General features: G+C 37.4%; 1 protein-coding gene across 1 annotated transcript; it reads right to left on the minus strand.

The window, feature by feature from the left end:
• Nucleotides 1-22,823: 22,823 nt before the first annotated feature.
• Nucleotides 22,824-24,810, minus strand: LOC149244472 (methylesterase 17-like). The gene is made up of 4 exons (XM_089368008.1): nt 24,357-24,810; nt 24,110-24,250; nt 23,665-23,790; nt 22,824-23,437 (listed from the first exon to the last, which is right to left on the minus strand). Exons 1-4 carry the CDS (start codon nt 24,609-24,611, stop codon nt 23,159-23,161), a joined length of 801 nt encoding a protein of 266 aa, XP_089224134.1. The 5' UTR covers nt 24,612-24,810; the 3' UTR covers nt 22,824-23,158.
• Nucleotides 24,811-25,148: the final 338 nt, after the last annotated feature.

Here is a 25,148-nt window from a genome sequence, read left to right on the forward strand (position 1 = left end):
GTTCAGGGCTTGGTGTTAACGCAGACTACTCCATTTTTGCGATGCGATATGAGATAACAGACCTGATATTTCTTAGTGCTCCCATGTATAAGGTTTCAAGTCAGCAATCCACCTCTGATAGTGTATTTTCCCGTCGATAGTGTTAAGTCTATATACCCAAGTCTTTCTACCTATGTTTACATTAAATGCATATATAGGTCTTGCTGCCTTCATTTCTCCAGTGGATCCCAATAGTTGTTACCTACATGCATATAAGCTCTCCGATGACTTATTTGCATGCCTCCATTGGCTTTGTCTACTCTTTGCGTTGTTTTCTCCTCTGGTGGCTCCGTCTCCTCCTCTTGGCTCCGATAGCTCTGTGTTCTCCTCTTAGCTCTGTCTGCTCCTTGAATATTGCCATATTGACATCAATGACAATCCATGTCAAACAATCTCCCCCTTTGTTATTGATGGCAATATTCTTCTACTCTCTCCCCCTTTGACATTAATGGCAAAGGAATGCATATGTACTCCCCCTGTCAACCCGCTCCCCTTGTCCTGTTACATCCTTATGAATGAATTTGAGTGATGATAAAGAAATAACTCCCATCTTTTGACGTAGGTTGTTATGCTCTTAACCTGCAATGTAATACCCAAACATAGAATTTGTGAAGAAAAGATACCGAGAACACAAAATATGCGAAGAAAATATACCCAGAGCACAGAATAGCAATGATTTTATTATTCAGAGAGAAATGTTCACAGGCCTCTTCGAGGGCGCAACCTCCAATAGAGCAGAGCTCGATTACAAAACAAGACATGATGCTCCTCGCAGGGAGTCTCTATCCTTTATATATGACTCATACATGCAATACCACCGGCCAATATCGTGGGTTTTATTAATACCATATATCTAATACTACCGCCCATTTACCATCTATCTAATACTTCCACCCATTTGCAACTAACTGTGGTCCTGTCATTAATTGTGGGTTAACCACTTACAAATATTAATATGGGCTTTATTGACTCTTGACTATGACGTGATCCCAAGACATAAATAAGGGGGTTAGGGTGGGACCCTAACATGCCCTCACCCTTAAGACTAGCCTTGTCCTCAAGGCTGAAGCTGCGGAAACTGCTGAAGAATAGTGGCTGGTTCCCAAGTTGCATCTTCCGGGGAGGTGTCTTTCCATTTGATGAGGACCTCCTTAATCATGCAGCCGCGCAGGTGCTTGTCTCGTGTGTCTAGAACCTGTTCAGGTTGAAGCCAGATTGACCCTTCTTCGTCCAATTCAGGTAGACTGGTTTGAACTCGGCAATTGTTCCCAATCACTTTCTTGAGGCACGATACATGGAAAACTAGGTGGATTTTTGCTATAGGTGGAAAAGCCAACTTGTAAACCACTTCTCCAATGCGCTGAAGTACTTGGTATGGTCCGTACAATTTTGGGGAGAGCTTTTGACAACCCTTGTCTTTGAGTGATGTTTTCTTATATGGTTGCAGCCTCAAAAAGACCTGATCCCCTTCTTGAAATTGGCACTCTAAGCGATGTTGGTCAGCCTGTTGCTTCATACGGTTCTGAGCTTGATGAAGATTCTCACGCAGATGGGAAAGCATGGTTGCGCGGTGTTGTAGGAGTTGATCCACGACTTGTACTTTGGAGCACCCCGTGAGATAAGAAGTAGGGGAAGGCGGAAGTTGTCCATAGACTGCTTCATAGGGAGTCATTTTGGTGGTGGCATGATAGTTGGTGTTATACCACCACTCCGCCAGAGGTAACCACTATACCCAAAGGTGTTGCTTTTCTGAAGTGAAACACCTAAGGTAGGTTTCTAGACATTTGTAGACGGCTTCGGTTTGACCATCTGTTTGCGGATGATATGAAGTACTGAGTTTGAGTTGAGTGCCTTGTATTCTGAAGAGCTCCTGCCAAAAATTACTGGTGAATATTGGGTCACGGTCGGACACAATAGAAGTGGGCATGCCATGCAATTTGAAGATCTGATCCATGAAAGTTTGAGCAACCAAGGTTGGTGTAAATGGGTGGGGTAGGGCGCAGAAATGAGCATACTTCGACAGTCGGTCCACAACCACCATGATGACTGACTTGTTCCCAGACGTTGGAAGACCTGTAATGAAATCCATGGAGACCTCTGTCCAAATTGATGCCGGAATGGGCAATGGTTGTAATGTGCCTGGTGTGTTGACGGTTTCCCCTTTGTGGCGTTGACAGACGTCACATTTTGCTACGAAAGTAAGGATGTCCTGTTTCATGCCGGCCCAAAAAAATGATCTTCTGGTGCGAGCATACGTCTTCTGAAAGCCCGAATGTCCTGCAATGGGAGATGAGTGCAATTCTACCAAAATGCGACTTTTGAGGGTGGATGTTGGCGATATTACGACTCTGTCCTTGTAGAGAAGAATATCATTCTGCCACGAGTAGCCCTTGCTGGAATTAGGATCTACCTGCAATTGAGAAATGAGTTGGGAGAGCCCGGGATGTGAAAACCATTCCCTGCGAGCCTCTTCAATCCAGTCGGGAATGGGGAGGGAAATTGCGAGCAGAGTACTTTCCTCCTCAAATTTGCGCGACAATGCATCTGCTACCCTGTTGTCTTTCCCTTTCTTGTAAATGATCTCATAATCATATCCCAGAATTTTGGCTAACCATTTATTTTGTTGTGGGGAAGATAGGCGTTGCTCCAAAAAATATTTAAGACTGTGATGATTTGTGCAGATTTGGAAACGTCGCCCCAACAAGTAATGTCGCCAGGTCTCGATTGCATGTAAGATGGCCATCATTTCCTTCTCGTAGGTAGATTGGCCCAGATTCTTCCCACTTAGTTGTTGGCTGGTGAAGGCCAATGGTCGCCCTTCCTGCATTAAGATTGCTCCAATACCTATTCCTGAAGCATCACATTCAATGACAAATGATTTGGTGAAGTCCGGTAGTGCTAAGACAGGAGTGGAACACATGGCGGTTTTGAGAGCGCTAAATGCTTGTTGTGCTTCCTCGTTCCAGAAGAAGGAATTTTTCTTTAGGAGTTGCGTTAGGGGCTTCGCTATGCAGCCATAATTGCAGACAAATTTACGATAATAGCCTGTGAGACCCAAAAATCCTCTCAAGCTTTTCAAGGTCTTAGGTTGAGGCCATTCTTGCATTGCCTGGATCTTTTTGGGGTCCACCTTGACACCTTCACGCCCCACAATGTGGCCCAAATATTCAAATTCTTCCATGCCAAACGAACACTTAGACATCTTGACAAATAATTTATGCGTTCGGAGTAGTTGCAAGAGTAGATCTACATGCTCAAGATGTGCCGCCCAAGTGCCACTATAGATGAGGATGTCATCGAAGAAGACAAGGACAAATTTTCTAAGATATGGTTTGAGGAGGTGATTCATAAGGCTCTGAAAAGTAGAGGGGGCATTACAGAGACCAAATGGCATGACGATGAACTCATAATGGCCTTCATGAGTTCTAAAAGCTGTCTTGGGAATGTCGACTTCCTTCATGCGAATTTGGTGATAGCCTGAGCGAAGATCCAACTTAGTGAAGAATTGAGCCCCATTGAGTTCGTCCAGCAAATCGTCAACCACTGGGATGGGAAATTTATCTTTGACTGTTAACTTATTGAGGGCCCTGAAGTCGGGACACATCCGCCACTCCCCATCTTTCTTGAGGACCATGACCACTGGGGATGAATAAGGACTAATGCTGGGACGAATGACACCTGCTTCCAACAATTCCTTGATGATTTTTTCTATTTCATTCTTTTGGGTGAACGGATATCTGTATGGCCGCACATTTGGGGGTTGGGACCCTGGAACTAATGTGATGCTATGATCATGTTCCCCTCGCGAAGGTGGAAGCTCATGAGGCTTGTCAAAGACCGTCCGACGTTTATTTAAAATCTGTTGCATCTCAGGATGAATTGGCGAAGACATGGTGTCTATTACCTGGATGGAATTAAATTGAGCTACCACTCCATGATGGCCCTTTTTTAACAATTTTTCCATCCTATGCGAGCTGATGATAGAGGGGGCTCCCGCCTGTAGTCCACGGAGGGTATGTGTGGAGTTTTTCTGCTTAAAACTCATATATAACTCCTGGAAATCCATTGTGATTGGCCCAAGAGTGCGGAGACAATGTCGCAACCCCCCATGTGTATTGCAAACATGTGGGTTTTCAATTGATAATCGCCCATTTGAATTTTGACATTTTCACAGCGACCTTCACATTTCATTGTGCCCCCATCTGCAATCTGGACTTGGAAGTTAGAAACTGCCCGGACGAAACAATGTGTTGCTTCAGCGATCTTTTGATGGATGAAATTATCGGTACTTCCACTATCAATCAAGACAACTACTGGGCGATGTTTAAGAAAACCCCTGCTTTTGAGAGTTTGAGGGGAAGAAATTCCTGCCAATGCATTTAGCGAAATAATTGATTCATGAGATACAATTTCCTTTTAGTTATCTTCTTCGATCTCCTCCGGTTCCTCAAGTGGTGGATCTTTCTCGGTGGAGCTGTAGTCAGTGGCATCTATTTGAAAAAACTTGTGCTCTTTGCATTTATGACCCGGGGAATATTTTTTATCACAGTAGTAACATAGTCCTTGCTTCCTTCTTTCGGCCATTTCCGCAGGTGACACCTTTTGAATCTTAAGTGTCTGAGTCGTATTGGGAGCCTGTGAGGGACGACCCTTAGCGGGGAAGTTGGGGCGGCTGGATTGGGCTGTTAATGCACATTCCACCTTACGGGCTACCTGGCAAGCCTCTGTCCATGTGGGAGGGTGGTGGAGTAGAACCTGAGCTTTGATGGCTTCTTTAAGACCGTTGATAAAGCATTCCATGTAGAACTGATCTATGAGACCCCTAGTGCGGAAGGCTAAGGCTTCAGAAGCAGTAATATATTCCTCCACTATACCCGTCTGTCGGAGCTTAGTGAGACGCCCCAAGAAAGAGTCTTCCTGTTCAAAGCGAGTGCGAAGAGTTTTGGCAAATTGGGCCCAATCCCAAAACTGTCCATTGCAACGTTAATGCCATTCCTTCCATTACCATCGTTCATTGTCCAAGTACATGGTGCCCACCATAAGCTTAGTCCCCTCATCTATTATATGATTCAATTGGAAATACTGCTCCATTTGTGCTAGCCATGCGGACGTGTGAGAACCGTCAAATTTATGCATATCCAACTTGGGAGGTCGCTGACTAGGTGGTGGATGGGTGTGCCAGACGTGATGAGAGTGGCTAGACTCACCCTCATGGTATTCATGGACATTACACGCCTCCTCATGGGCTTGCTCCTTGCCCTTTGGGAGTGCATCATGTATCTGGTTACTTATTCCTTTAAGCTCAAGTTCGATAAGCTTCACCGCCGATTGGAGGGAGTGCACATGCTCTTCAATTTTGTCGATCCTTTCATTGGCCATCGCTTGGGCGCGAGTTTCTACCATACACCAACCTGAGGACAAAAATTGGGACCGCCTAAAAAAAATTTACTAAGAAATTGAATGGTACCACCTTGCTCAGCTCGTCGTCCTGATTCTGATGGGCTAGGTCACCAATAACCACCCCGGAAGATCTCAGACTCGTTTTTTTTTTTTTTTTTTTTTTTTTTTTTGGAAAACTCCTAACGGAGTTTTTTTTTTAACCACATGGTGAATCGGTAACTATCAAGTTTAATCCATGGGAGACCCAGGATCAAACCTCATTGCTGCCACTATAACACCAAGAGCATAACCAACCACCTGCAAGTCGGGTATGCTAAGATCCTATGATTTTAGCAAGAGCAGACCCAGCGGTCAGGGGTGGTCCGCCCCTCTAGCCGCCACCACAGCAGGTCACTCTCCTTCCTGATCAATACTGTAGTCTCCAAATCCTCAGAATGTCAATGCCGCCAAAAGTCCTGCGAGAATTATATCCAGGGACAGGAACCCTTCACAACTACTCCGATCTGGTAGATCTGAGAGATCTAAATGGTGGAACAACTGCTGCTGCTGATCTGATGGAGCTACGGGACTGATGTCTGTTGCTGCTGCCCTTGCTGATTTGGAATAGGTGATGTGTGATCCCCTGATAGAAAGGGAACTATGGTCTTGAGGAGTGTCAGGTGCTACAGATCACAATATACATAAGGGTCTAACAGTAGTACTCGGCCCAATGTTTCAGGGCTCTAACTAAGGAGGATCGACCGTACCCTTAGTCGTACAACCCGACTACCCTATCGTACGGGCAAGTAATCTCTCCGAGTGCTGTTCTCGGTGTACTGTAGCCACAAGACGGCCAACGGTTTATCTATGGCAAGGTTTCAAGGGAGCTAGGGGGCTTCCTATATACCCAGAGGGTACGTGGAAGACAGTCCGTGCGCGGTTCTGTCTAATGCGCTACTACTCGAAGGGGTACCCACAGGGGTTACAAGGGAGTCCAACAGACGTGACCACCTCTTGTATTTCCTGCGTGCATGCCTCCCCAAATCCGAAGGTTTATGCGCTTAACGATAGATCCCGTGGTTTAAAGACGCCAGAAGACGTCTCTAGCCAATTTTTTTTTTTTCTAAAATTTGGAGATCCCACCGAGCCCTGGAAAGTGATCTGATACCACTTGTTATGGTCTTAACCTGCAATGTAATACCCAAACATAGAATTTGCGAAGAAAAGATACCGAGAACACAAAATATGCGAAGAAAATATACCCAGAGCACAGAATAGCAATGATTTTATTATTCAGAGAGAAATGTTCACAGGCCTCTTCGAGCGGGAAAACTCCAATAGAGTAGAGCTCGATTACAAAACAAGACACGATGCTCCTCGCAGGGAGTCTCTATCCTTTATATATGACTCATACATGCAATACCACGGGCCAATATCGTGGGTTTTATTAATACCATCTATCTAATACTACCGCCCATTTACCATCTATCTAATACTTCCGCCCATTTGCAACTAAGTGAGGTCCCGTCATTAATTGCGGGTTAACCACTTACAAATATTAATATGGGCTTTATTGACTCTTGACTATGACGTGATCCCAAGACATAAATAAGGGGGTTAGGGTGGGACCCTAACATAGATGTTCGAATGCTTCTCAAGGAAGAGGTTTTGTGAAAATATCAGCTATCTTCTCCTTAGTACTGATATATTCCAGGACGATGTTTCATTTAGCTACTTTCTCATGGAGGAAATGATACTTGATTGGTATGTGTTTGATTCTTGAGTGCATCACAGGATTTTTGATGAGACTAATAGCACTTGTGTTGTCATAATAGATGGTGATTGGTTGATCTATACATATGTCGAGATCTGTTAGAGCTTCCTTCATCCATATTATCTGAGTACAATAGTCTGCTGCAACAATATACTCAGCTTCGACTGTGGATAATGATATGGATGACTGTTTTTTCTGAGCCAAGATACTAAACAGTCTCCTAGGAAGAATGCATTTCCACTAGTACTTTTCTTATCATCTATAATTCTAGCCCAATCAACATTAGTGTATGCAGTTACAGTCAGTCTTGAGCTCTTTGGGTACCAAAGACCGAAATCAGAAGTTCCCTTTAGATAGCTGAGAAATCGTTTTACAACTAATAAATGGGATTGTTTTGGAGAAAATTGAAATCTTCCCACCATTCCTACTACCCGCATTATGTATGGTCATGTAGCTATTAAGTATAGAAGGGCTCCAATCATTGACCTGTAATGATTTGCATCTATTAGAGGGGAGTCATCATCTTTTCTCAATTTGCAATTTGTGGTCATAGGTGTGCTCATGTGTGCACAGTCCTCCATTCCATAATTTTTGAGCATGTCTTTTAGATATTTGGTTTGAGATATACACAAGCCTACTCTGGTTGGAGATACTTGAAGTCCAAGGAAGTGGGATAGCTCTCCTATCATTGACATTTCGAACTCTTTTAACATGTTTGAAGAAAATTCATGGCTCATTTCATCGTTATTACTAGCAAAAATCAGATCATCGACATAAACAAGAGAAACTAGTAACTTACCTTGATTTGTCTTTATATATAGATTCCTTCTAGCCACGCCCTTTTTTAAGCCTTGTTGTCGTAGATAGTGATCTAGTCTTGCACAACTTACAGACTATGTCCTTTCATGCTGTTAGATCAAACCCTTTTGGCTGCTCCATGTAGACTTCCTCCTTGAGTTCCCCATTTAGAAACGTTGATTTCATGTCCATTTGATAGATTTTGAATCCTTTTGAGCAAGAAAATGCTAAGAACATCCTGATAGCTTCCATACAGGCTATTGGTGCAAATGTCTCTTCAAATTCAATTCCTTCAATTTGTGAATAGCCTTTGCAGACAAGTATTGCTTTGTTTCTGATAACCTGTCCTTCTTCATTCATTTTATTTTTGAACACCCATTTGGTTCCTATTATGATTTTGTCCTTTGGACGACGTACCAACTCCCATGTCTTTTTTTTCTCAATTTGGGACATTTCTTCCTCCATGGCTTTTACCCAATGAGGATCCTTACTTACTTCTGCAAATTTTTCTGGTTCTATCATAGATATAAGGGAAATGCATTTTCTCTTGGGTGTAATTTTTATCCTTCTTCGGGTCTGCACACCTTCATCTCTATCGTCAATGATCTATTCTTCTGGATGATATATTTCGACATACTTCATCTTTGAAGGGGTATGAGGTGGTTCTCTTTCCTCTTGTTCTTCTTCTTTAGGTTCTTCTTCTTCAATGAGAAAGTCATCTTCATGTTCTTCAATTTCCTTTTCTGGAAGATCTTCATCAACCTTTACATCAATGTTTTCCACTATTTTCTTCAATATATAATTATAGCACTTGTAAGCCTTGTTTCGTGTAGAGTATCCATGAAATATCCCTTCATGAATCCGAGAATCAAACTTTCCTGGTGAATCATCATTTATTTTTATGAAGCACTTTCTTCCAAATATCTTGAAGTACTTCACCGAAGCAAGTCTTCCCTTCCATAGCTCATAAGGAGTTTTTTCACAATTTGGCATTAATTGAGTTCGATTTAATGTATAGACAGTTGTCCCTACTACTTCTCTCCAGAATTTAGGCTGTAAGTTTGCTGCTAATAGCATAGTTCTTGCCATTTCTTGGACTGTTCGGTTTCTTCTTTCAAGTACCCCATTTTGCTGAGGTGTTGTGGCAGCCGAGAATTCCATTTTAATTCCATGAATATTACAAAACTCACTAAAATAGTTTGATGTGAATTCTCCTCCTCTGTTTGTCCTGAGGCACTTAATTTTTGAATCTTTTTCATTTTCTACAAGGGCTTTTAGATTCTTAAAACAAGTTTTAGATTTATTCTTTATGAGATATATCCACATCATTCTAGTATAATCATCAACAAATAACACAAAGTACCTTTCTCCTTGGAGTGCTTGATTTCTAGTTGGGCCACACACATTAGCATGGATGATCTCCAAGGGCTTCGATGTGCATAGTTCCTTTGTCTTGTGGTTGGTTCTAGTCTGCTTTCCATGTTGACATGGACCACATCCTCCTTGATTTGGTTTGAACAGCCTCAGGATGTCTCATACAGCTTTGATCTTGCTAATATTGATCAAATTTTCAAAGCTTGTATGTCTAAGTCGCTTGTGGGACGACCAACTCTCATCTGTCTGACTCAAGTAGCATTTATTTTCTTGAACCTTGTTTAAAATGTAAATGTTGTCTAATGTTCTCACCCATTTTTCCACAAGTACCCTTAAGGAAGAGTTCCTTATTTCACAGTCTTTGGTGCTGAAGAGAAACTTATAGCACATATTTCATTAAAATTGGAAAAATTATATTATAAGAGGATTATTAGAATTGAGTTTTATGGGTACTTTAAAATTCTGGATCCACTGTTTAATTCCAAATTTAATGAAATATGTGTTTTGTGTCCTTGATCACACATTTGGCTGACACTTAGGAGGTTGTGTTTGAGTCCGTCAACTAGCAGAGCATCTTGAGCTTTTCCTTTTCTATTGATCAAAGTAATTGTTCCTTTTCCTACAATTCTGCCTGATCTGCTTCCAAAGGACACATTCCATTCCTTTTTTTTCAGTGAGACAAACTTCCTTCTATCTCATGTCATGTGTCTAGATCACCCAATATCCACAAACCAATGGTTTCCATTATTTTGAGCATATAGTGCCAAACCGCATTTATCCACGCTGGAGTTCTTGCTACTCATCTTCATTTCTTTGAGTGGGAAGTCTTGTTCATAGTGTGCATTACTGTAGCAGAAAGAGAAAATCAGATCAAATTTGGTCAAGGGATCAAATGAATTGAAGGTTTTGATTTGTCCTTGTCTTTTGGGGGCATATGAGTTGATTATTCGATCCTTTAGCTTTGTCTTTTCACTTCTGTGAGCCATACAATGTTTGGCTTGATGACCGAAGTTTTTATAGTGAAAGAAGTGTCCAAGAAAGATGGTTTTACACCTGTTGAAGCAACCACGGTTTGAGTCGATTTCCTTCTTGGGAATTACTCCTCCCTCATTCTTTGGATTTGCGATGGGCCCTTGGTGGAGTACAAGTTTGTATTTGCTATAGTGTCCATGATTCAACTCCACATTCTTCTTTGGAGTAATTCTCTCTTCATTCTTGGGATCTAGGATGCACTTTTGATAACATACTTTTTCATCTTTTGGATTACAAGAAAGTGCATTGGCATAGCTTTTTGCACTATTCTTAGTGCTTGAGGATTCTCCTTTGAAACCTATTCCAGACTTGTCATGTTGAGGTTTTTGATTTTTCATAATAGTCTCAAGTATTTGAGAGATTTGACAACCCTTTTTAATTTGCTCCAACTCCTTTCTCTAAGACACTATTTCGGCCTCACGTTCTTCACAAGTCTCTTCTTTTTCTTTAAGCTTTGCTTCCAAGAAATATTCTCTCCTTCTTATTTCCTCGTTTTCCACATTGAGAGAAATGATTTTGTTCCTTACTTTCTCATTTTCTTCAATGGTGCTTATTAACAATTCATCTACATTTTCTTCTAGCCCTGAGTCATCATCATCTGCGAGTGCCATGAATAATATTTCTTGGCTCTCATCATGATCACTTTCCTCATCTGATTTCTTTTTTATCACCATAAACTTATCCTCATCAGACTCATCTTGCTTGGAGAAGTTTTTTTTCTTATTGAATCATTTCTTTTTGTGTGCCATTCTTTTAGAATTTCATTCATCATCACTGTCATGTTTATGAGGACATTTTGCTGCATAATGACCTATTTTACAACATTTGAAATAGATAAGAGGATACTTGCCTTTAAGCTTATATCCTCTCTTCATCTTTCGTACAAATTTAGCCAATTTGGATTCCACATCTGACTCATCACTACAGTCATTCCTTTCTTTCCCCTTCTTCGACTTTGAGGCCTTGAATGTTGCATCTTTGGAGCTTGGGCCACCTTTCCTCATCTCATAGGCAGTGAGAATTCTATGGAGTTCATCCATTTTGAGGGTATATAGATCCTTTGCTTCTTCTATAACACTTATTTTGGAGTCTAATTTGTCTGGAAGAGACCTTAATACCTTTTGAACAATGGTACTTTCTTCAATTTTCTCCTCCAATCCTTTAAGGGAATTTACCACTTCAACTACTCGGAGAAGGTATGCTGCAATATCTTCTTCATCTTCCATCCTCAAACTTTCAAATTGTCTTCTGTGAGTTTGAAGCTTTGCCTTTTTGAATTTTGATTCTCCATCGTACAAGCCAACTAGCTTCTCCCACATTTCTTTGGTAGAGGTACAGTGCATGACTTTTGTAAACTCAGAATTAATGATTCCACTAGTGATGCAGTTCAAGGCCTTTGCATTTGTGATGTAGGCTTTCCTCTCATCAGGGTCTGTTGGCAGAGTGGAAGTCGTTTGGTATTCATTTTGAGAAAAATTCTAGACTTCAGGTCCAAGGGACATTATGTAGTAGGTCATTCTTTTCTTCCTGAAACCAAAGTTAGTGCCATCGAACAAAGGAGGTCTTCCTGATGTTTCATGATTTATCATTATGGATGCAGATCCTTATTCAAGCTGTTAGGCTAGTATGAAGAAGCCTGCTCTCATACCAATTGTTGGAAATACTAAGAGGGGGGTGAATTAGTATTTTTTTTTAATTGTTCTAGTGATTTCCAAAATCATATATAGATAGGTATATGTATACAGAACACAAAAATCAACAGCTAGAATTAATGCTTTTATTAAAACTCAAGAGAGTGCAATGAAAAATACAATATAAGTATATATCTGACTATGAATAGCTGTCAATCTCCAACTTCAACTTTCAGTAGGGCTTCAACCTCGAGAGCACCAACTCTGTTTCCCCAAGACACCAATCTTGGGCTTAGGACCACCAACTCCCAAAGACTTCAATCCTGTTCAGTTTTGAGGCTCCAACCCAACCTTGGTGTAAACTCGTGTGCTGCTAAACTTTGTTCAGCTGAGGGTCTCTCACTCGTGCTCTCCTACCTCTACTACCTCTGTTGCCTCTACACCCTCTGCTACTTCTGCTACCTCACACACTCGTTCTTAACTGCAAAAACAACAACTATAGTTCTCTGTTTTACTACATTTATTCATTCCCCATGCTTCTGTCTCTTCATTTCCACTTACACTGCCGCTTAGGCTTCCTCCTCAGCTGTTTCGGCTTCCTCTTTGGTATCTGTGGTTTTCTTGATCTTCGTGCTTCACCTGCACTGCTGAGACACATTGATTCAATGGACAGGTCCAAATGATCCACGAAGAACACATCTTCCGTGTTTACTGTAGCAGTGCTCCTTTTGGCAATGATGTCGGGCATACACAGAGTTTCGCTTTATTTTTCGAACAACCATGTCCAATCGCAATCAGTGTTGCCATGAATCACCCCATTTACCTGACGTTCAATCTATTCCTATATCGGGTCCGCTGCTTAAATCGCAATCGGCAATCCATGACTCCCGGGGTCGTTTATATATCAGACCCATGACTCCACCGATGGTCGACGAGTGATCATCCACTGCACCGATGGACCGGATGCGATATGGTATTAAACCATGGTTTATATGCTCATTGAGTCCACAGCTTTATTTCAATTGTTGCTTTCATATGGCAAGGCTTCACAGCTTGCGATTTGCAATGGATACGATGATAGGTTAAGTCATATTGTAATGTAGCGACGGGTCCGCATACATTCATCGCGATCGGGGGTTGCCCTTGGTGGAGGTCCGATGCAATATCGCTATCGGTGATTGCAAGTTGCACATGGCCAGTGCATGGAATTAACCCAGACCACTCCATTTTTGTGATGCGATATGAGATACCAGACCCGATATTTCTCAATGCTCCCGTCTATAAGGTTTCAAGTCAGTAATCTGCCTCTGATAGTGTATTTTCCCACCGATAGTGTTAAGTCTATATACCCAAGTCTTTCTGCCTCTGTTTGCATTAAATGCATATACATGTCTTGTTGCTTTCATTTCTCTGATGGCTCCCAATAGCTGTTACTTGCATGCATATAAGCTCTTCGATGACTTATTTGCATGCCTCCATTGCCTCTCTTCGCTCTTTGCACTATTTGTTCCTCTAGTGGCTCTGTTTGCTCTTTACACTATTTACTCCTCTGGTGGCTCTGTCTCCTCCTCTTGGCTTCGATAGCTCTGTGTGCTCCTCTTGGCTCTATCGTCTCCCCGAATATTTCCATATTGACATCAATGACAATTTGTGTCCAACACCCATGTGGAATCTTCAATTGGTAAGTTCTTCCACTTGATGAGATACTCTGAAATTGATCGATTTCGTAGGTGTCGAGTTCTTTTTTCTTTGACTGCTTCAGGTTCCAATATTATTTTTCCTTCCCCATAAAGTTCTGGAAATATTGTTTGAACTAGAAGCTTGTCACCTATATGCTTCTTTAAGCATGAAACATGGAAAACTGAGTGCACTTGGTAAGTTGCAGGAAGCTCCAATTTGTATGCCATAGTACCTATCTTTTGTAACACCTTGTATGGAACATAATACTTTGGTGATAATTTATTATCCTTCTTAGCATGCTTGCGGGACATTTGTTTATATGGTTGTATTCATAGGAATACCCAATCACCTACATCAAAACTTCTTTCACTGTGGTGTTGATCTGCCTGCTTTTTCATTCTATTTTGTGCCAAGTTGAGTTTATCCTTTAAGAGTTGGAGAAATTGTCATTGATGCTCAATGTGATCTTCCACTACTTGAACCTTAGAATTTCCTCTTAAATATGATGTGATGGATGGTGGATTATATCCATAAAGTGCCATAAATAGGGTCATTTTTTTTGTAGTATGGAAGGAAGTGTTATACCACCATTCAACCAAAGGAAACCATTTGACAAATTGTGTTTGTTTATTGGATACAAAGCAACAAAGATATCCTTCCAAACATTTGTTTACTATCTCATTTTGCCATCACATTGAGGATGATAAGATGAGGTATGAGCTAACTAAGTACCAAGAGAAGAAAATAATTTTGTCCAAAAATTTCCAGTGAAAATGGGATTTCTGTCGCTTGCAATGATCTTTGGGTTTCCATGTAGCTTTTGAATTATTTCCATAAATGCAGTAGAAACTGTACTCGCTTTAAATGGATGAGATGATGAAAAAAACTGTGCATACTTGGTAATTCTGTCAACTACCACCATGATAACACTCTTTCCTCCAGTCTAATTTTTCAAACCAAGATTATGCAAAATTTAAGAAAAAATTGCCGACCTTTTTTTTGACTTTGTAGGAGCTCGTTATTGAATTTGATGTATCTCTCTAATTTTGGATATCCAAGGTTTGAAATTTCTTCTTGCGGTAGCCCTCTAAGTTGTATTCCCAACCTTCCAATTCTGATCAAGATTCAATTATCCAATGAGGGGTTATGCCAAATCTCCCATGATGATGTGAGAATAGACTCGTTCATTAGAGTGAACTTGTATGACATGTCGCGAGTCATTGTTTCAACCTTAGGTTCTAAAAATGATACCCAAACAACTACAATCCATCCTCTTTCTAAAACTTTTGATGAAAATTCAATTTGATGCTCAGATCGAAAGTTATGTCGATTTTCCCAAGGTGATGTGTTTGGAATGTAATTCACGGATCTACAAAAACCCTAACTTACTCACATTGTATCCATGAAAATATAGCAAGATAGGATCTGAAGTTTTGAGCTGAGGTTCAAACCAATTTCATCTAAAATGGGTTTTTTTTAGGTTATGAAACTTCTTAGTGAAAGAGGTATCGTGAAAATCCCATGACGACCTGCTTTATATGAAATTTTGGAGCTTGCAAAACCCTAACTTCCTTAGATCATATCTCCAAAAATATAGCACGAAACGATTTGAAATTTGGATGCGAGGTTCAGGCCAATTTCTTCTAAAATAGGTCTTTTTTGGTAGCTTCTGAAACTTTGTAGCAAAAATGTTATAGCGAAAATTCCACAATGGCCTATTTGGGATAGCGAAACCCTAGAATCCACAACTCTCATACCAAATGTTATGAAACTAGCTCACAAAAATATAGAAAATATAGATGAATGCCTTAGAATTCAGCCTCTTCGAGGGGGAAACCTCCTTTACATTACACAAATGAACAATTCTTGGATGATTCAAATGACAAAACCTCCTTTCTATATATGGGAGTCTAAGGGGTCACAATATAACCACGCCGACCTAACAATAATAATATACATGCACAAAAACAACAATAGTGGGATTTTATGGGGCATAATAATAATAATAATATGGGGACAATAGGGGCACAACAATAACAATAAGGGATGCAACCACAATAGTAATGGGGGAATCACTAGTATTATAGGGACGTGACAAGGACCCACTAATCAAACAAATGGTTTCTTTGTCAAGACTTAGATCCGCATAAAGAGATGTGTGATTACTACTAATATATATTAATATAAATAATTATTAATTATTAATATTAATTAATGTCAATTAATTATTAAGTAATTACTAATTATCAATTAGTATTTATTAACATTTTAAATTTGGTTTATTAATTAATACTAATTATCAAGTTTTAATATTAACTTTGGTTCATTAATTATTAACTAATTAATTAGGTATTTATTAGCGCTATTAATTTCCATTATCATTAATATTATTGACTTATTAGCATTATTAATATTAATTAGCTTAATATATTAATTAATTTATATAGCAATTAATTAATGTCAATTAATTATTAAGTGATTACTAATTTAATATATTAAGAGCATTAATTAGGTATTTTTAACTCTACTAATATCTCTTATCATCATTAATTCTGATTTATTAACATTTTAACATTTACTTTTATATTAATTAGCTTAATATATTAATTAATAGAACAATTAATTAATATATTAATTATTATTAATGTTAATTTCTGTTAATTCATTATTAAATGTTTATTAATTAAGTATTAATATTTACTAACTTTATTAATTAATTGTTATAACAATTAATTAATTAATTAATTAATTAATAATATTAATTTATTAATTATTATTAATATTAATATAATTTTCTCTGATCTTTAATACTATTATATAAGAATAAATAAGCTTTTCCCTTCTTTAATCATAATTAAATAAATCTATAAATAATTAAATGATTAAATAAAATAAAAAAAAATTAAAAAAAAGTTATTATATATTAAATAATTATTATTAGTATTACCATTTAGATTTTGAATTAAAATTAATTTATTAACTCACCTATAAATAAAAATTAATATATAAAACTCAAAAATTAAAATAAAAATAAAAATAAATAAAATTATTGAATGAATTATTAATTAATTAATAAATTAATTAATAATTGTGCTTATTCTAAAAATTCATTTTCCTCATTATTATTTATTTACTTCTTTTATCATCATTCATAAGCCCTGATGATGGATCCTAGTTGGCATTTGAAACCTTGGCATAAAAATGTTCATACTGTGCATTCTCCACTGACTGAATCAAAAGATACAAACCAGAGATTTCTTAAATCCAAATATATAAACTCTAAAGTCTTTCAAAATGACTTTTTTTCCATGATTTTATATTTTAGAAGTGCTTTACTAAAAAAGGCTATGGGTTTCTCACATCCTTGATCATCCTTTTGTAGTAAAACAATAGCTATTGTGTGCTGTGAGGCAAAAGAAAAAATTATGAAATCTCTATCAAATTGAGGACTAGTAAGGACAGGTGTTGTGGTCAAAGCCATTTTAATTTCTTCAAATGATTTTTTGGATTCAACTGTCCATTTTATACTTGAATCCTTTCTTAACATGTTATTAAGTAACCTATTAATTCTACCACATTAGATATGAATCTTCTCAAAAAGTTTATCTTTCCTAAGAAAGCTTGTAGTTCTTTGATACTTCTAGGATGAGGTATCTGCAAAATTGCTTCTATTCTCTGAGTATCAATCCAAATGCCATCCTTTGACATGATGTGACCTAAGAGCTTTCCTTCTTCAAGACCAAATAAATATTTCTTACTTTATGCATTTAAGGAATACTTGTCTCACATGATTCAAATGTTGTCGATCTGAGTTAGAGAAAACAGTTAGTTCGTCGACATATATGACAAGAAAATCATCAATCTCTTTAGCAAATTTGATATCCATTGCTCTCTGAAAAGTACCTCCTGGGTTTTTAATCCAAAAGGCATTTTGATATACATGAATGCGCCCCATGGTGTGGTAAATGAAGTTTTTTCTTGATCATCAGGGTGAACTAGGATTTGGTTATACCCTGAAAATCCATCCAAAAGTGAAATCCTAAAGGCTCCAACTAACCTTTGTAGAATGTGATCCATCTTAGTTAAAGGGTAATTATCCTTTAAAGAAACTTTGTTTACATTTCTCACATCTACACATAGTGTGATTTCACAAGTTTTCTTCCTAGTAGGTACTAAATTACATACCCACTATGAAAATATGATAGGTGCAGTTATCCCCTTTAATTTCTTTCTCAATCACTGGTAGTAATATAGGGTTTATTCTTGTGATTTTCTGTTTGAATGGTTTCTGGTCTTCCTTCAAAGGTATGCTATGTTGAATTATTGAGGTATCATATGATTTCAAATCCTCATAAAGAATTCTCTCATTAGTTCAACATATTTTAATTTTTGGTCAAGAGGGAGAGATTTTGATAATTTGATCATTTTTGGATTCTCTTCTGTCCATAAGTTATACTCTTCAATGTCTGCTTTTAGTGGTTCCATCTTTGGTTTCTTAGGAATGTCATTGGAATCAAAGAGGTCCTCTAGAGGCGTTAGTCCCTTGGGCAGATGATTATCTTTCAAATCAATTACCTATGTTTCTTCTTCATTTATCTCATCAAGATCCATTTGTTTTAAGTCTTGAACTTCTTGTTTGGTGAAAGTTGTGGGATGAAGCATTTGGATTGAACTATCTTCTACAATGTTGGCATCTACTTCGTCTATTTGTTTAGTAGCATCAATATCTATGTGAGTATGAGAAAATTCACTATATAAAGAGAGAAAGTTGTTAATTTGCTCATCATTTTCGAAAACCTGTCAGTTCTTTACATTATTAAGATAGCTGGCCTATGCCTGATTTTAGCAGTGAACTCGTGGTTAGGCTCAAATGATAATTTACAGGTACTCGCAAACATGGCCAGACTATGAGCATGTAAGTTATGTTTCCTAGATAGTACAACAAGCTGAGTTTCTAGAAAAGTATTAAGAATTTCTATAATTGTTCCCCTATAGTATCCTAATCTAATATCTCTAGTTAAGTAATAATTGGTTACAAAGGTTTCATTTCAATTATGGGGTTGGTACAACAATATAATGTATAAATTATATAAGCCAAAATGCATTTTTCTTGGAAAGGAACCATACTTATCATTTGAGGACAAATCATATTAATATTCAGTATCACTTTGTGAGGGATATGATTGAAGACAAGGTGTTATTGGTAAAGGTAGAAGCTTTGAAGAACGATATAGATGTGTTAATAAAATTTATGAGAATTGAAAATTCCTCTTGGTGTAGAGAAAAAATGGGCATTACTACCGTGAACTTTTTATTGTGTACTCATGAGACCCCTTTATGCAAATAAAACAACGTGTGGGAGAATCTTGGGTATGTGTTATATTCTCTGCACGACTTATATGCACCATGAACAAAGGGGGTTTTCATAACCCCCCTTGGTTAGGGGTATGTAATGGGGTGAGAGCCCCCTTACACAAGGTTTAGGGAAACACCCCAAGAAAATTTGTTTGGGAAATTTTTTGCATCAAATTTTTGGTTGTTTTTGGCCCATGATTTTTCTAAAACCAATTTTGTGGTGCATGGTGGTTTTTCCCATGCTTTTATAGTTTTTGTTAAATGACTAGGGTTTAATTTGTGATTCATGTATGCCATGGGATATAAATTGTATTTTAATATTGTAAAAAAAATATAATGAAAAAGAAAGCTTGCTAATTTTCTCAGTTTTGGGTTTCCAAGATAAAATCTCTATGTAAATGTGTGTGTTTTCCATTGTATATTTTCTATTTTTTTAAAGAATCTATTTGTAGCAATTAATATTGTAGGGTTAAAACTTATAAATATAAGTCAAGGGGATTCACTCTAAGATGAAGAAGTAGAGAGTAATATTAAGAGGAGTCATGCTAAGATCGAAGTAGAGAGTAATATTAAGAGGAGTCATGCTAAGATCAAACAATAGAGGGAAATAACCATGGAAACATAACAAAGGCAACAAAGAAGAGGAAACAGTCTGTAATTCGATGAAAATCCTTGTCGTTAGTTGATGTTCCGTCATATCAAGCCCTGAGGTTCCATTGTATCGGGCCTTAGGTTATCAACTCTCGGCATATCATAGCCTTGGGCCTTGGCCCTCATCAAATTGGGCTCATCTAATTTGTTCTTGCATACAATTGTTTGAAATCTAATATCTGCTAGATGACACAAAATCCGATAATCAATGCCAGTAGTCAACCACCTGTCATATCAAGCATCAACGTTCTGAGATATTGCACCTTAGGGTGTCGAGCCTTGGCCTATCAACCATATCAGCCTTCACCCTATGGACTGTAGCACATATCAAGTTCATACTCTATTGGGTCCAGGTCATTTGGCTTGTGAGCCACATAAACCCTCAACCTATTGGTCACTTCTCAATCCTAAAACTCTATGAACCTCCAATAATCTAACAGCTGGTAAATGACATAGTATTCCAAGTGGCAGTAATGATGTAGGGTACCAGGTGGTGAAGAGTGTGACATTAAAACAACAGTGAATGACACATTGTAGTTTTTTTGACATATTTGGAAGGTTGACTAGACTAATGGAAAGTGACATGTGGCAAGTCTTGATTGGCTCCAATAGATGATGTGGAAAGTACAATGGAAGGTGAGGTGGCATGGTGAGCCATATTAGATCGTAGGTTATCAGACTTCCTAAACAAGTTTATCTTTAGTCTATGGGTTCCACTAATATCCAATGAGGTTCAGCTCTAGGTCACAACCCCAAATCGTAAGGTGCTAAGCGTCAACACCTAAGAGCTTCACGTCTCAGTACATTACCATATCAACATTTGAAAATAAAGGAGTAAACTTGATCTATCAATATCTAATAGAGAATAGTAAGGTCATGGCGCCAAGTCATATGGAGGTAAAGGTGTAGCACCTAAGGGCTTTGGGCCTTGACATATTGAAAAATTAAGAAAATAATTGAACTTAAGTCTCTTGATATCCCGAGAAACTTAAGTCATTAGTTAGGAAGCATTGATCCCAATCCAGAGGGGTATCAACTTATTCCATATTGGGGAATTGGGGAAAGAAATGCAAGCTAAGTATTCTGATGTTTGATATGCTTAAGTAGTGGTCATAGCACATGATCACAAAAATAAAGAACCAACCCTAATAGCTAGTGGCATATCGCCATAATATATATGAGGTCCTAGTATGTAAATCTATGACCATGTACATGAGTGAATGTAAAGGCGCAAAGACTATAACATTGGACAAAGAGGAAGATGCATTCAATAGAGTAGAAGAGCAAGATTTTTTGTGTGAAAGGAAATTCTTCATTGTGCTAGCAAGCTGTGTAGGATAAGACTCAGTCAAAGCATAATACCATGGGTAAATATTGTGGGTTGATACCCATAGTAAAGCTAGGACTCATGGAAGAATTCATGTTGTATAAATACATGGTTATACAATTGGTGAAGTTGTTGATATGGTGCAGATGTAAAAGAAGTGTAATCCAGATATCAAGACATTGTAAAAGGACAATGAGCAAGGAGTATGAGTACAATGAAATCTACGTGAGTGTGTAAGATAAATAGTAAGAGTGAGAGATACAACAAATACATTTGCTAAGTGACAACAAAAACTAGTGTGAGTATAGAGGGGGCAAAGAAAGAGCAGAGCAAAGAGCATATTAGTTTGCAACAAACATAATTCAAATCAAAGATCAAGAGGGGATTGGTGTTCCCTATAGTTGGGTGCGTACAACATTTGGGGATTGGTGTCTCCTATAGGTTGGAGGTTGTAAATTTGAAAGGCGATAGGTGTCTTTTGTAAGTGGGTGCTTGAAAATCTTGTAAGTGTAGGTTGGTGCCTACAATCATCATCTAATGAAGAAATTATTTTATGGTTTTCTCCCTTTTTGGTTTCCACATTAAATATATCATGTTACATGTGTTCAATTGATTATGTGTGGCTTATCCTTTTTTTCTTATTTTACAATAGTGAAAAATCATAAGTATAGAAATAGAGGTATGAAATAGTATGAAAAATTATAAATATTGGTTCACCACTGCTGTACCCTCCTTGAATATTTAACAAACCATATATCCACATATATATATATATATATATATATATATATATATATATATATATATATATATATATATATATAGGCCATGGAAATTATTTGCAAAACTTTTTCATTCTTCTTCTCCTCTTTCATTCTTTCTTTCTTTTTAAAATGGGGTTTAGATCATTTATTTATGGGAGTGAATATGGCATTTCAATTCATGAGAGTATTAATCTATGTTAAATAATAATCATTTATTGTAAGAATATATGTCTAAGTTATCATTAGTACAATAATACACGTAGTAGATGATATATCATATCTTTAGTAAAGAATATAACTTATCATTATTACACGTTAAACATTACAAAAACTAATTAAGATTATCATTGCATTATTATTATTTATTATATAATAGTCACTATATCATAAACCTAATTGTAATATACTTGAGATATATCCCAATAATAAATATTTCAATACATGAATAATCAACAAACTACCTAGCCCCAAAAGTTAGTTCAATTTGTTGAGTTCCTGTTTAAGCACCTTGCTAATGAAAAGGAGGTCAGATAACTAATTAATATTTAAGTATTTATAACTAAATATTAATAAAAATATTAAATTGAATTTATAAAAAAATAAATAATTAATTAATATTTTTAATTTTTTAAATTAAATATTATTAAAACAAAAAATTAAATATTTTTTATGTATAAAATTTTTGACATACTAATAAACTTTGTAAATTAAATTTGAAAAATATAAATATAAATAAAATTTTATCGTATTTTAAAATTCATAATAAAATCTTATTTATTTTTATTGAGTATATCAAAACATCAATTAACATTTAAATCCCAAATTATTGAATATAGCTATGTGTATCACCACATTTTAACAATAAAACCAAAATCTAATTAAAAAACGCACTAAAATGAATGAAATTAAATGTTAAAATTAACATATGTATGCTCAGAGAAGAAAAAAAAAACCAACAACTTCCCAGTGCAATCTGACAACAATAATTCATAATCATCACTATGCGTAGAAACCATGGAAGTATAAGCTGCCGTGGAATGTAAACAAGCTTGACCAACTTGTGTAGAAAGAGACACACACAAATTGAGTCTCAGCCAAGGGAATGACATCAAAGCATTTATCAAATATAGCTTCTACTTTTGTTCAAAGCATTTATCAAATATAGCTTCGACTTTTGTTCATATCCTTTTGCGTTCAATATAAAACAAATTTTCTAAGTCTAACTCTAAATTTGCTGGTGCAATAACGAGTTGAAATGATCGATGGGATCAATAGGAATATGTACATCTGAAGCAGATGGTATATATATTTAGTATATCACCAAAGATGAACTACAACCATTGTTGGAGCATCTTTAACCTGCAAACAGCTGGGCAATTTGAAGCAGGTGTCCATGGAGCTCCAGAGGGGAAGAAAAGAAAGGGCTGTGGTCGGTATCCATGCTAAAGACCTTATCAGGAGGCCACATCTTGATCATGGCTTCCTGTTTATCCAACTGTAAAACTCTGTCCTGCAAGGTCTTTATATAAACTCTTGGAACCTTCATAAATTCTTCTGAGGTTGCAGTAAAACTGGCTGTCTGGATTGCCAGCAATGGTGTTGGTCTTATCAGCAGTGAGGCCAGAGCAGCATCCTGTAATTTGAATATACCCACATCAACATTTAATGAAAAAAATAGTTATTGGGTTTTAAGTGGCCTCTATAAATACATATCCAGTTGGGTTTTGGTGGAAATCACAGGGTAATGATTGAAAACTGCATAAATTCAGATGGGTTATCCTTTTCTATAAAACCCACATGCCTTAAGTGCTACTGAAATCAGGGAGTTGTTTTGTTGTGCTATCCTGATAGATTTTATACCTCAGGTGGGCTGAGTTGATATAGAATTTCTTGTTCCAATTCTCTATGCACCATTGCGCTTGTTGGTGGGTGTTCTGATCCAAGGCCATGGTAAAATTCATATTCGTTTAATAGGCCTGGAGTTCCCTGCACAGATTGAATTAAAAAAAAATTCATTTCCCTATATAAAACTGGGTGTAAGTATATGAAACATGTTTGGATATCGTTTACCATTCAATTCAGTTTGCACAGAGAAAAAGCTACATATATAGTATTAAAAATGTTTCATATCTCTACATATATATAAATGTTTTGTATGCTTAGACCCACTCTCATACTTCTATAAAATATAAAGCGAAACCTGCATATAAAAAAAAAAGCCAAGGTGGGTCTTTAAAATCGTCCCTGAAGCTCAGATCGGAACATTAAATAACAGTAATTGCTTTGGATTCATAAGGTCAACAACCTGCTGGACATCTTGGTCTGTACAAAACCCATGAGACAGCATGGTGGCAGCAACATAAACTGCAACAGCAATCTTATGGCCAAACACATGGATTGCATGTGTCAAGCTCAGTCCTCCAGCACTGTGGCCAACCAGCACAACCTACATCAATCAAACAACAGATAAATATACCTAATAACTTCACAATTCACATGGTACTGAACAAGCTTCTCTGTGATGGGCAATTGAATCTATGGTTATTGCAAACCTTCTGAGAGAGAGATATTTCTGACAGTATGTTCATCAGAGGCCTATCATAATCCTCAAAGGAAGTGATTGAATTAGGATCCACAGTGTTCAGGCCTGATCCTGTGAGATCCATGGCGGTGACCTTATGCCCAGAGTTTTGCAGAAGATGGATGAGTTTGTACCAGCACCAAGCTCCATGGCCTGCACCATGTATCAGCACAAAATGGAACTTTCCATGTTGATGGTTATGGCCGCCATTTTCCATTGCAGCCATCAAGCGTCTCCTCCTCTCTTTGATAGTGATGCAGTATAATGAGGCTTTTTGTAGATAGCCATGGAAGCAGAAGGAATGTATGATGGGTTCTGATTGTAAACACTGTTGCTAGATTGCTGGGTCATATTCCTAGCCCAGCAAAAGTGGTGTGTTATTATGGAGTCAAAGGTTGAAATATGGCTTGGGTGAGGTCTAAAGCAAGTTGGATCATTTTTTGATTTCAAGAGGTTTGAACTAATTTGATTGATTGATTAGTTGAAATTTACCAGTCAAAACCCAGCCATAACAATACCTCAAGATATATGTATATGCTTAATTTAGGAATATACCACAACACTAATTCCATGATAATGAGTTCATGGGCTCCTCATTGTAAAGATTTGTACCAGTTTTGTAACTTAAAACTGGACTTAATTTAATAGGAAAAAAAATATTAAAATCGTTGGAGTATTGAGGGAGGAGATGGAAGATAAACATAAAAGATAGTTGACTCTGGTTATCTTTTGGATTTTAATAGGCCGTCTTTCTTCTATCTCC

This window comes from Pinus tabuliformis, chromosome 8 (genome assembly GCF_031772625.1).
Source record: "Pinus tabuliformis cultivar Carrire ecotype Pingquan chromosome 8, CPIR1, whole genome shotgun sequence".
NCBI classification, from domain to species: Eukaryota; Viridiplantae; Streptophyta; class Pinopsida; order Pinales; family Pinaceae; genus Pinus; species Pinus tabuliformis.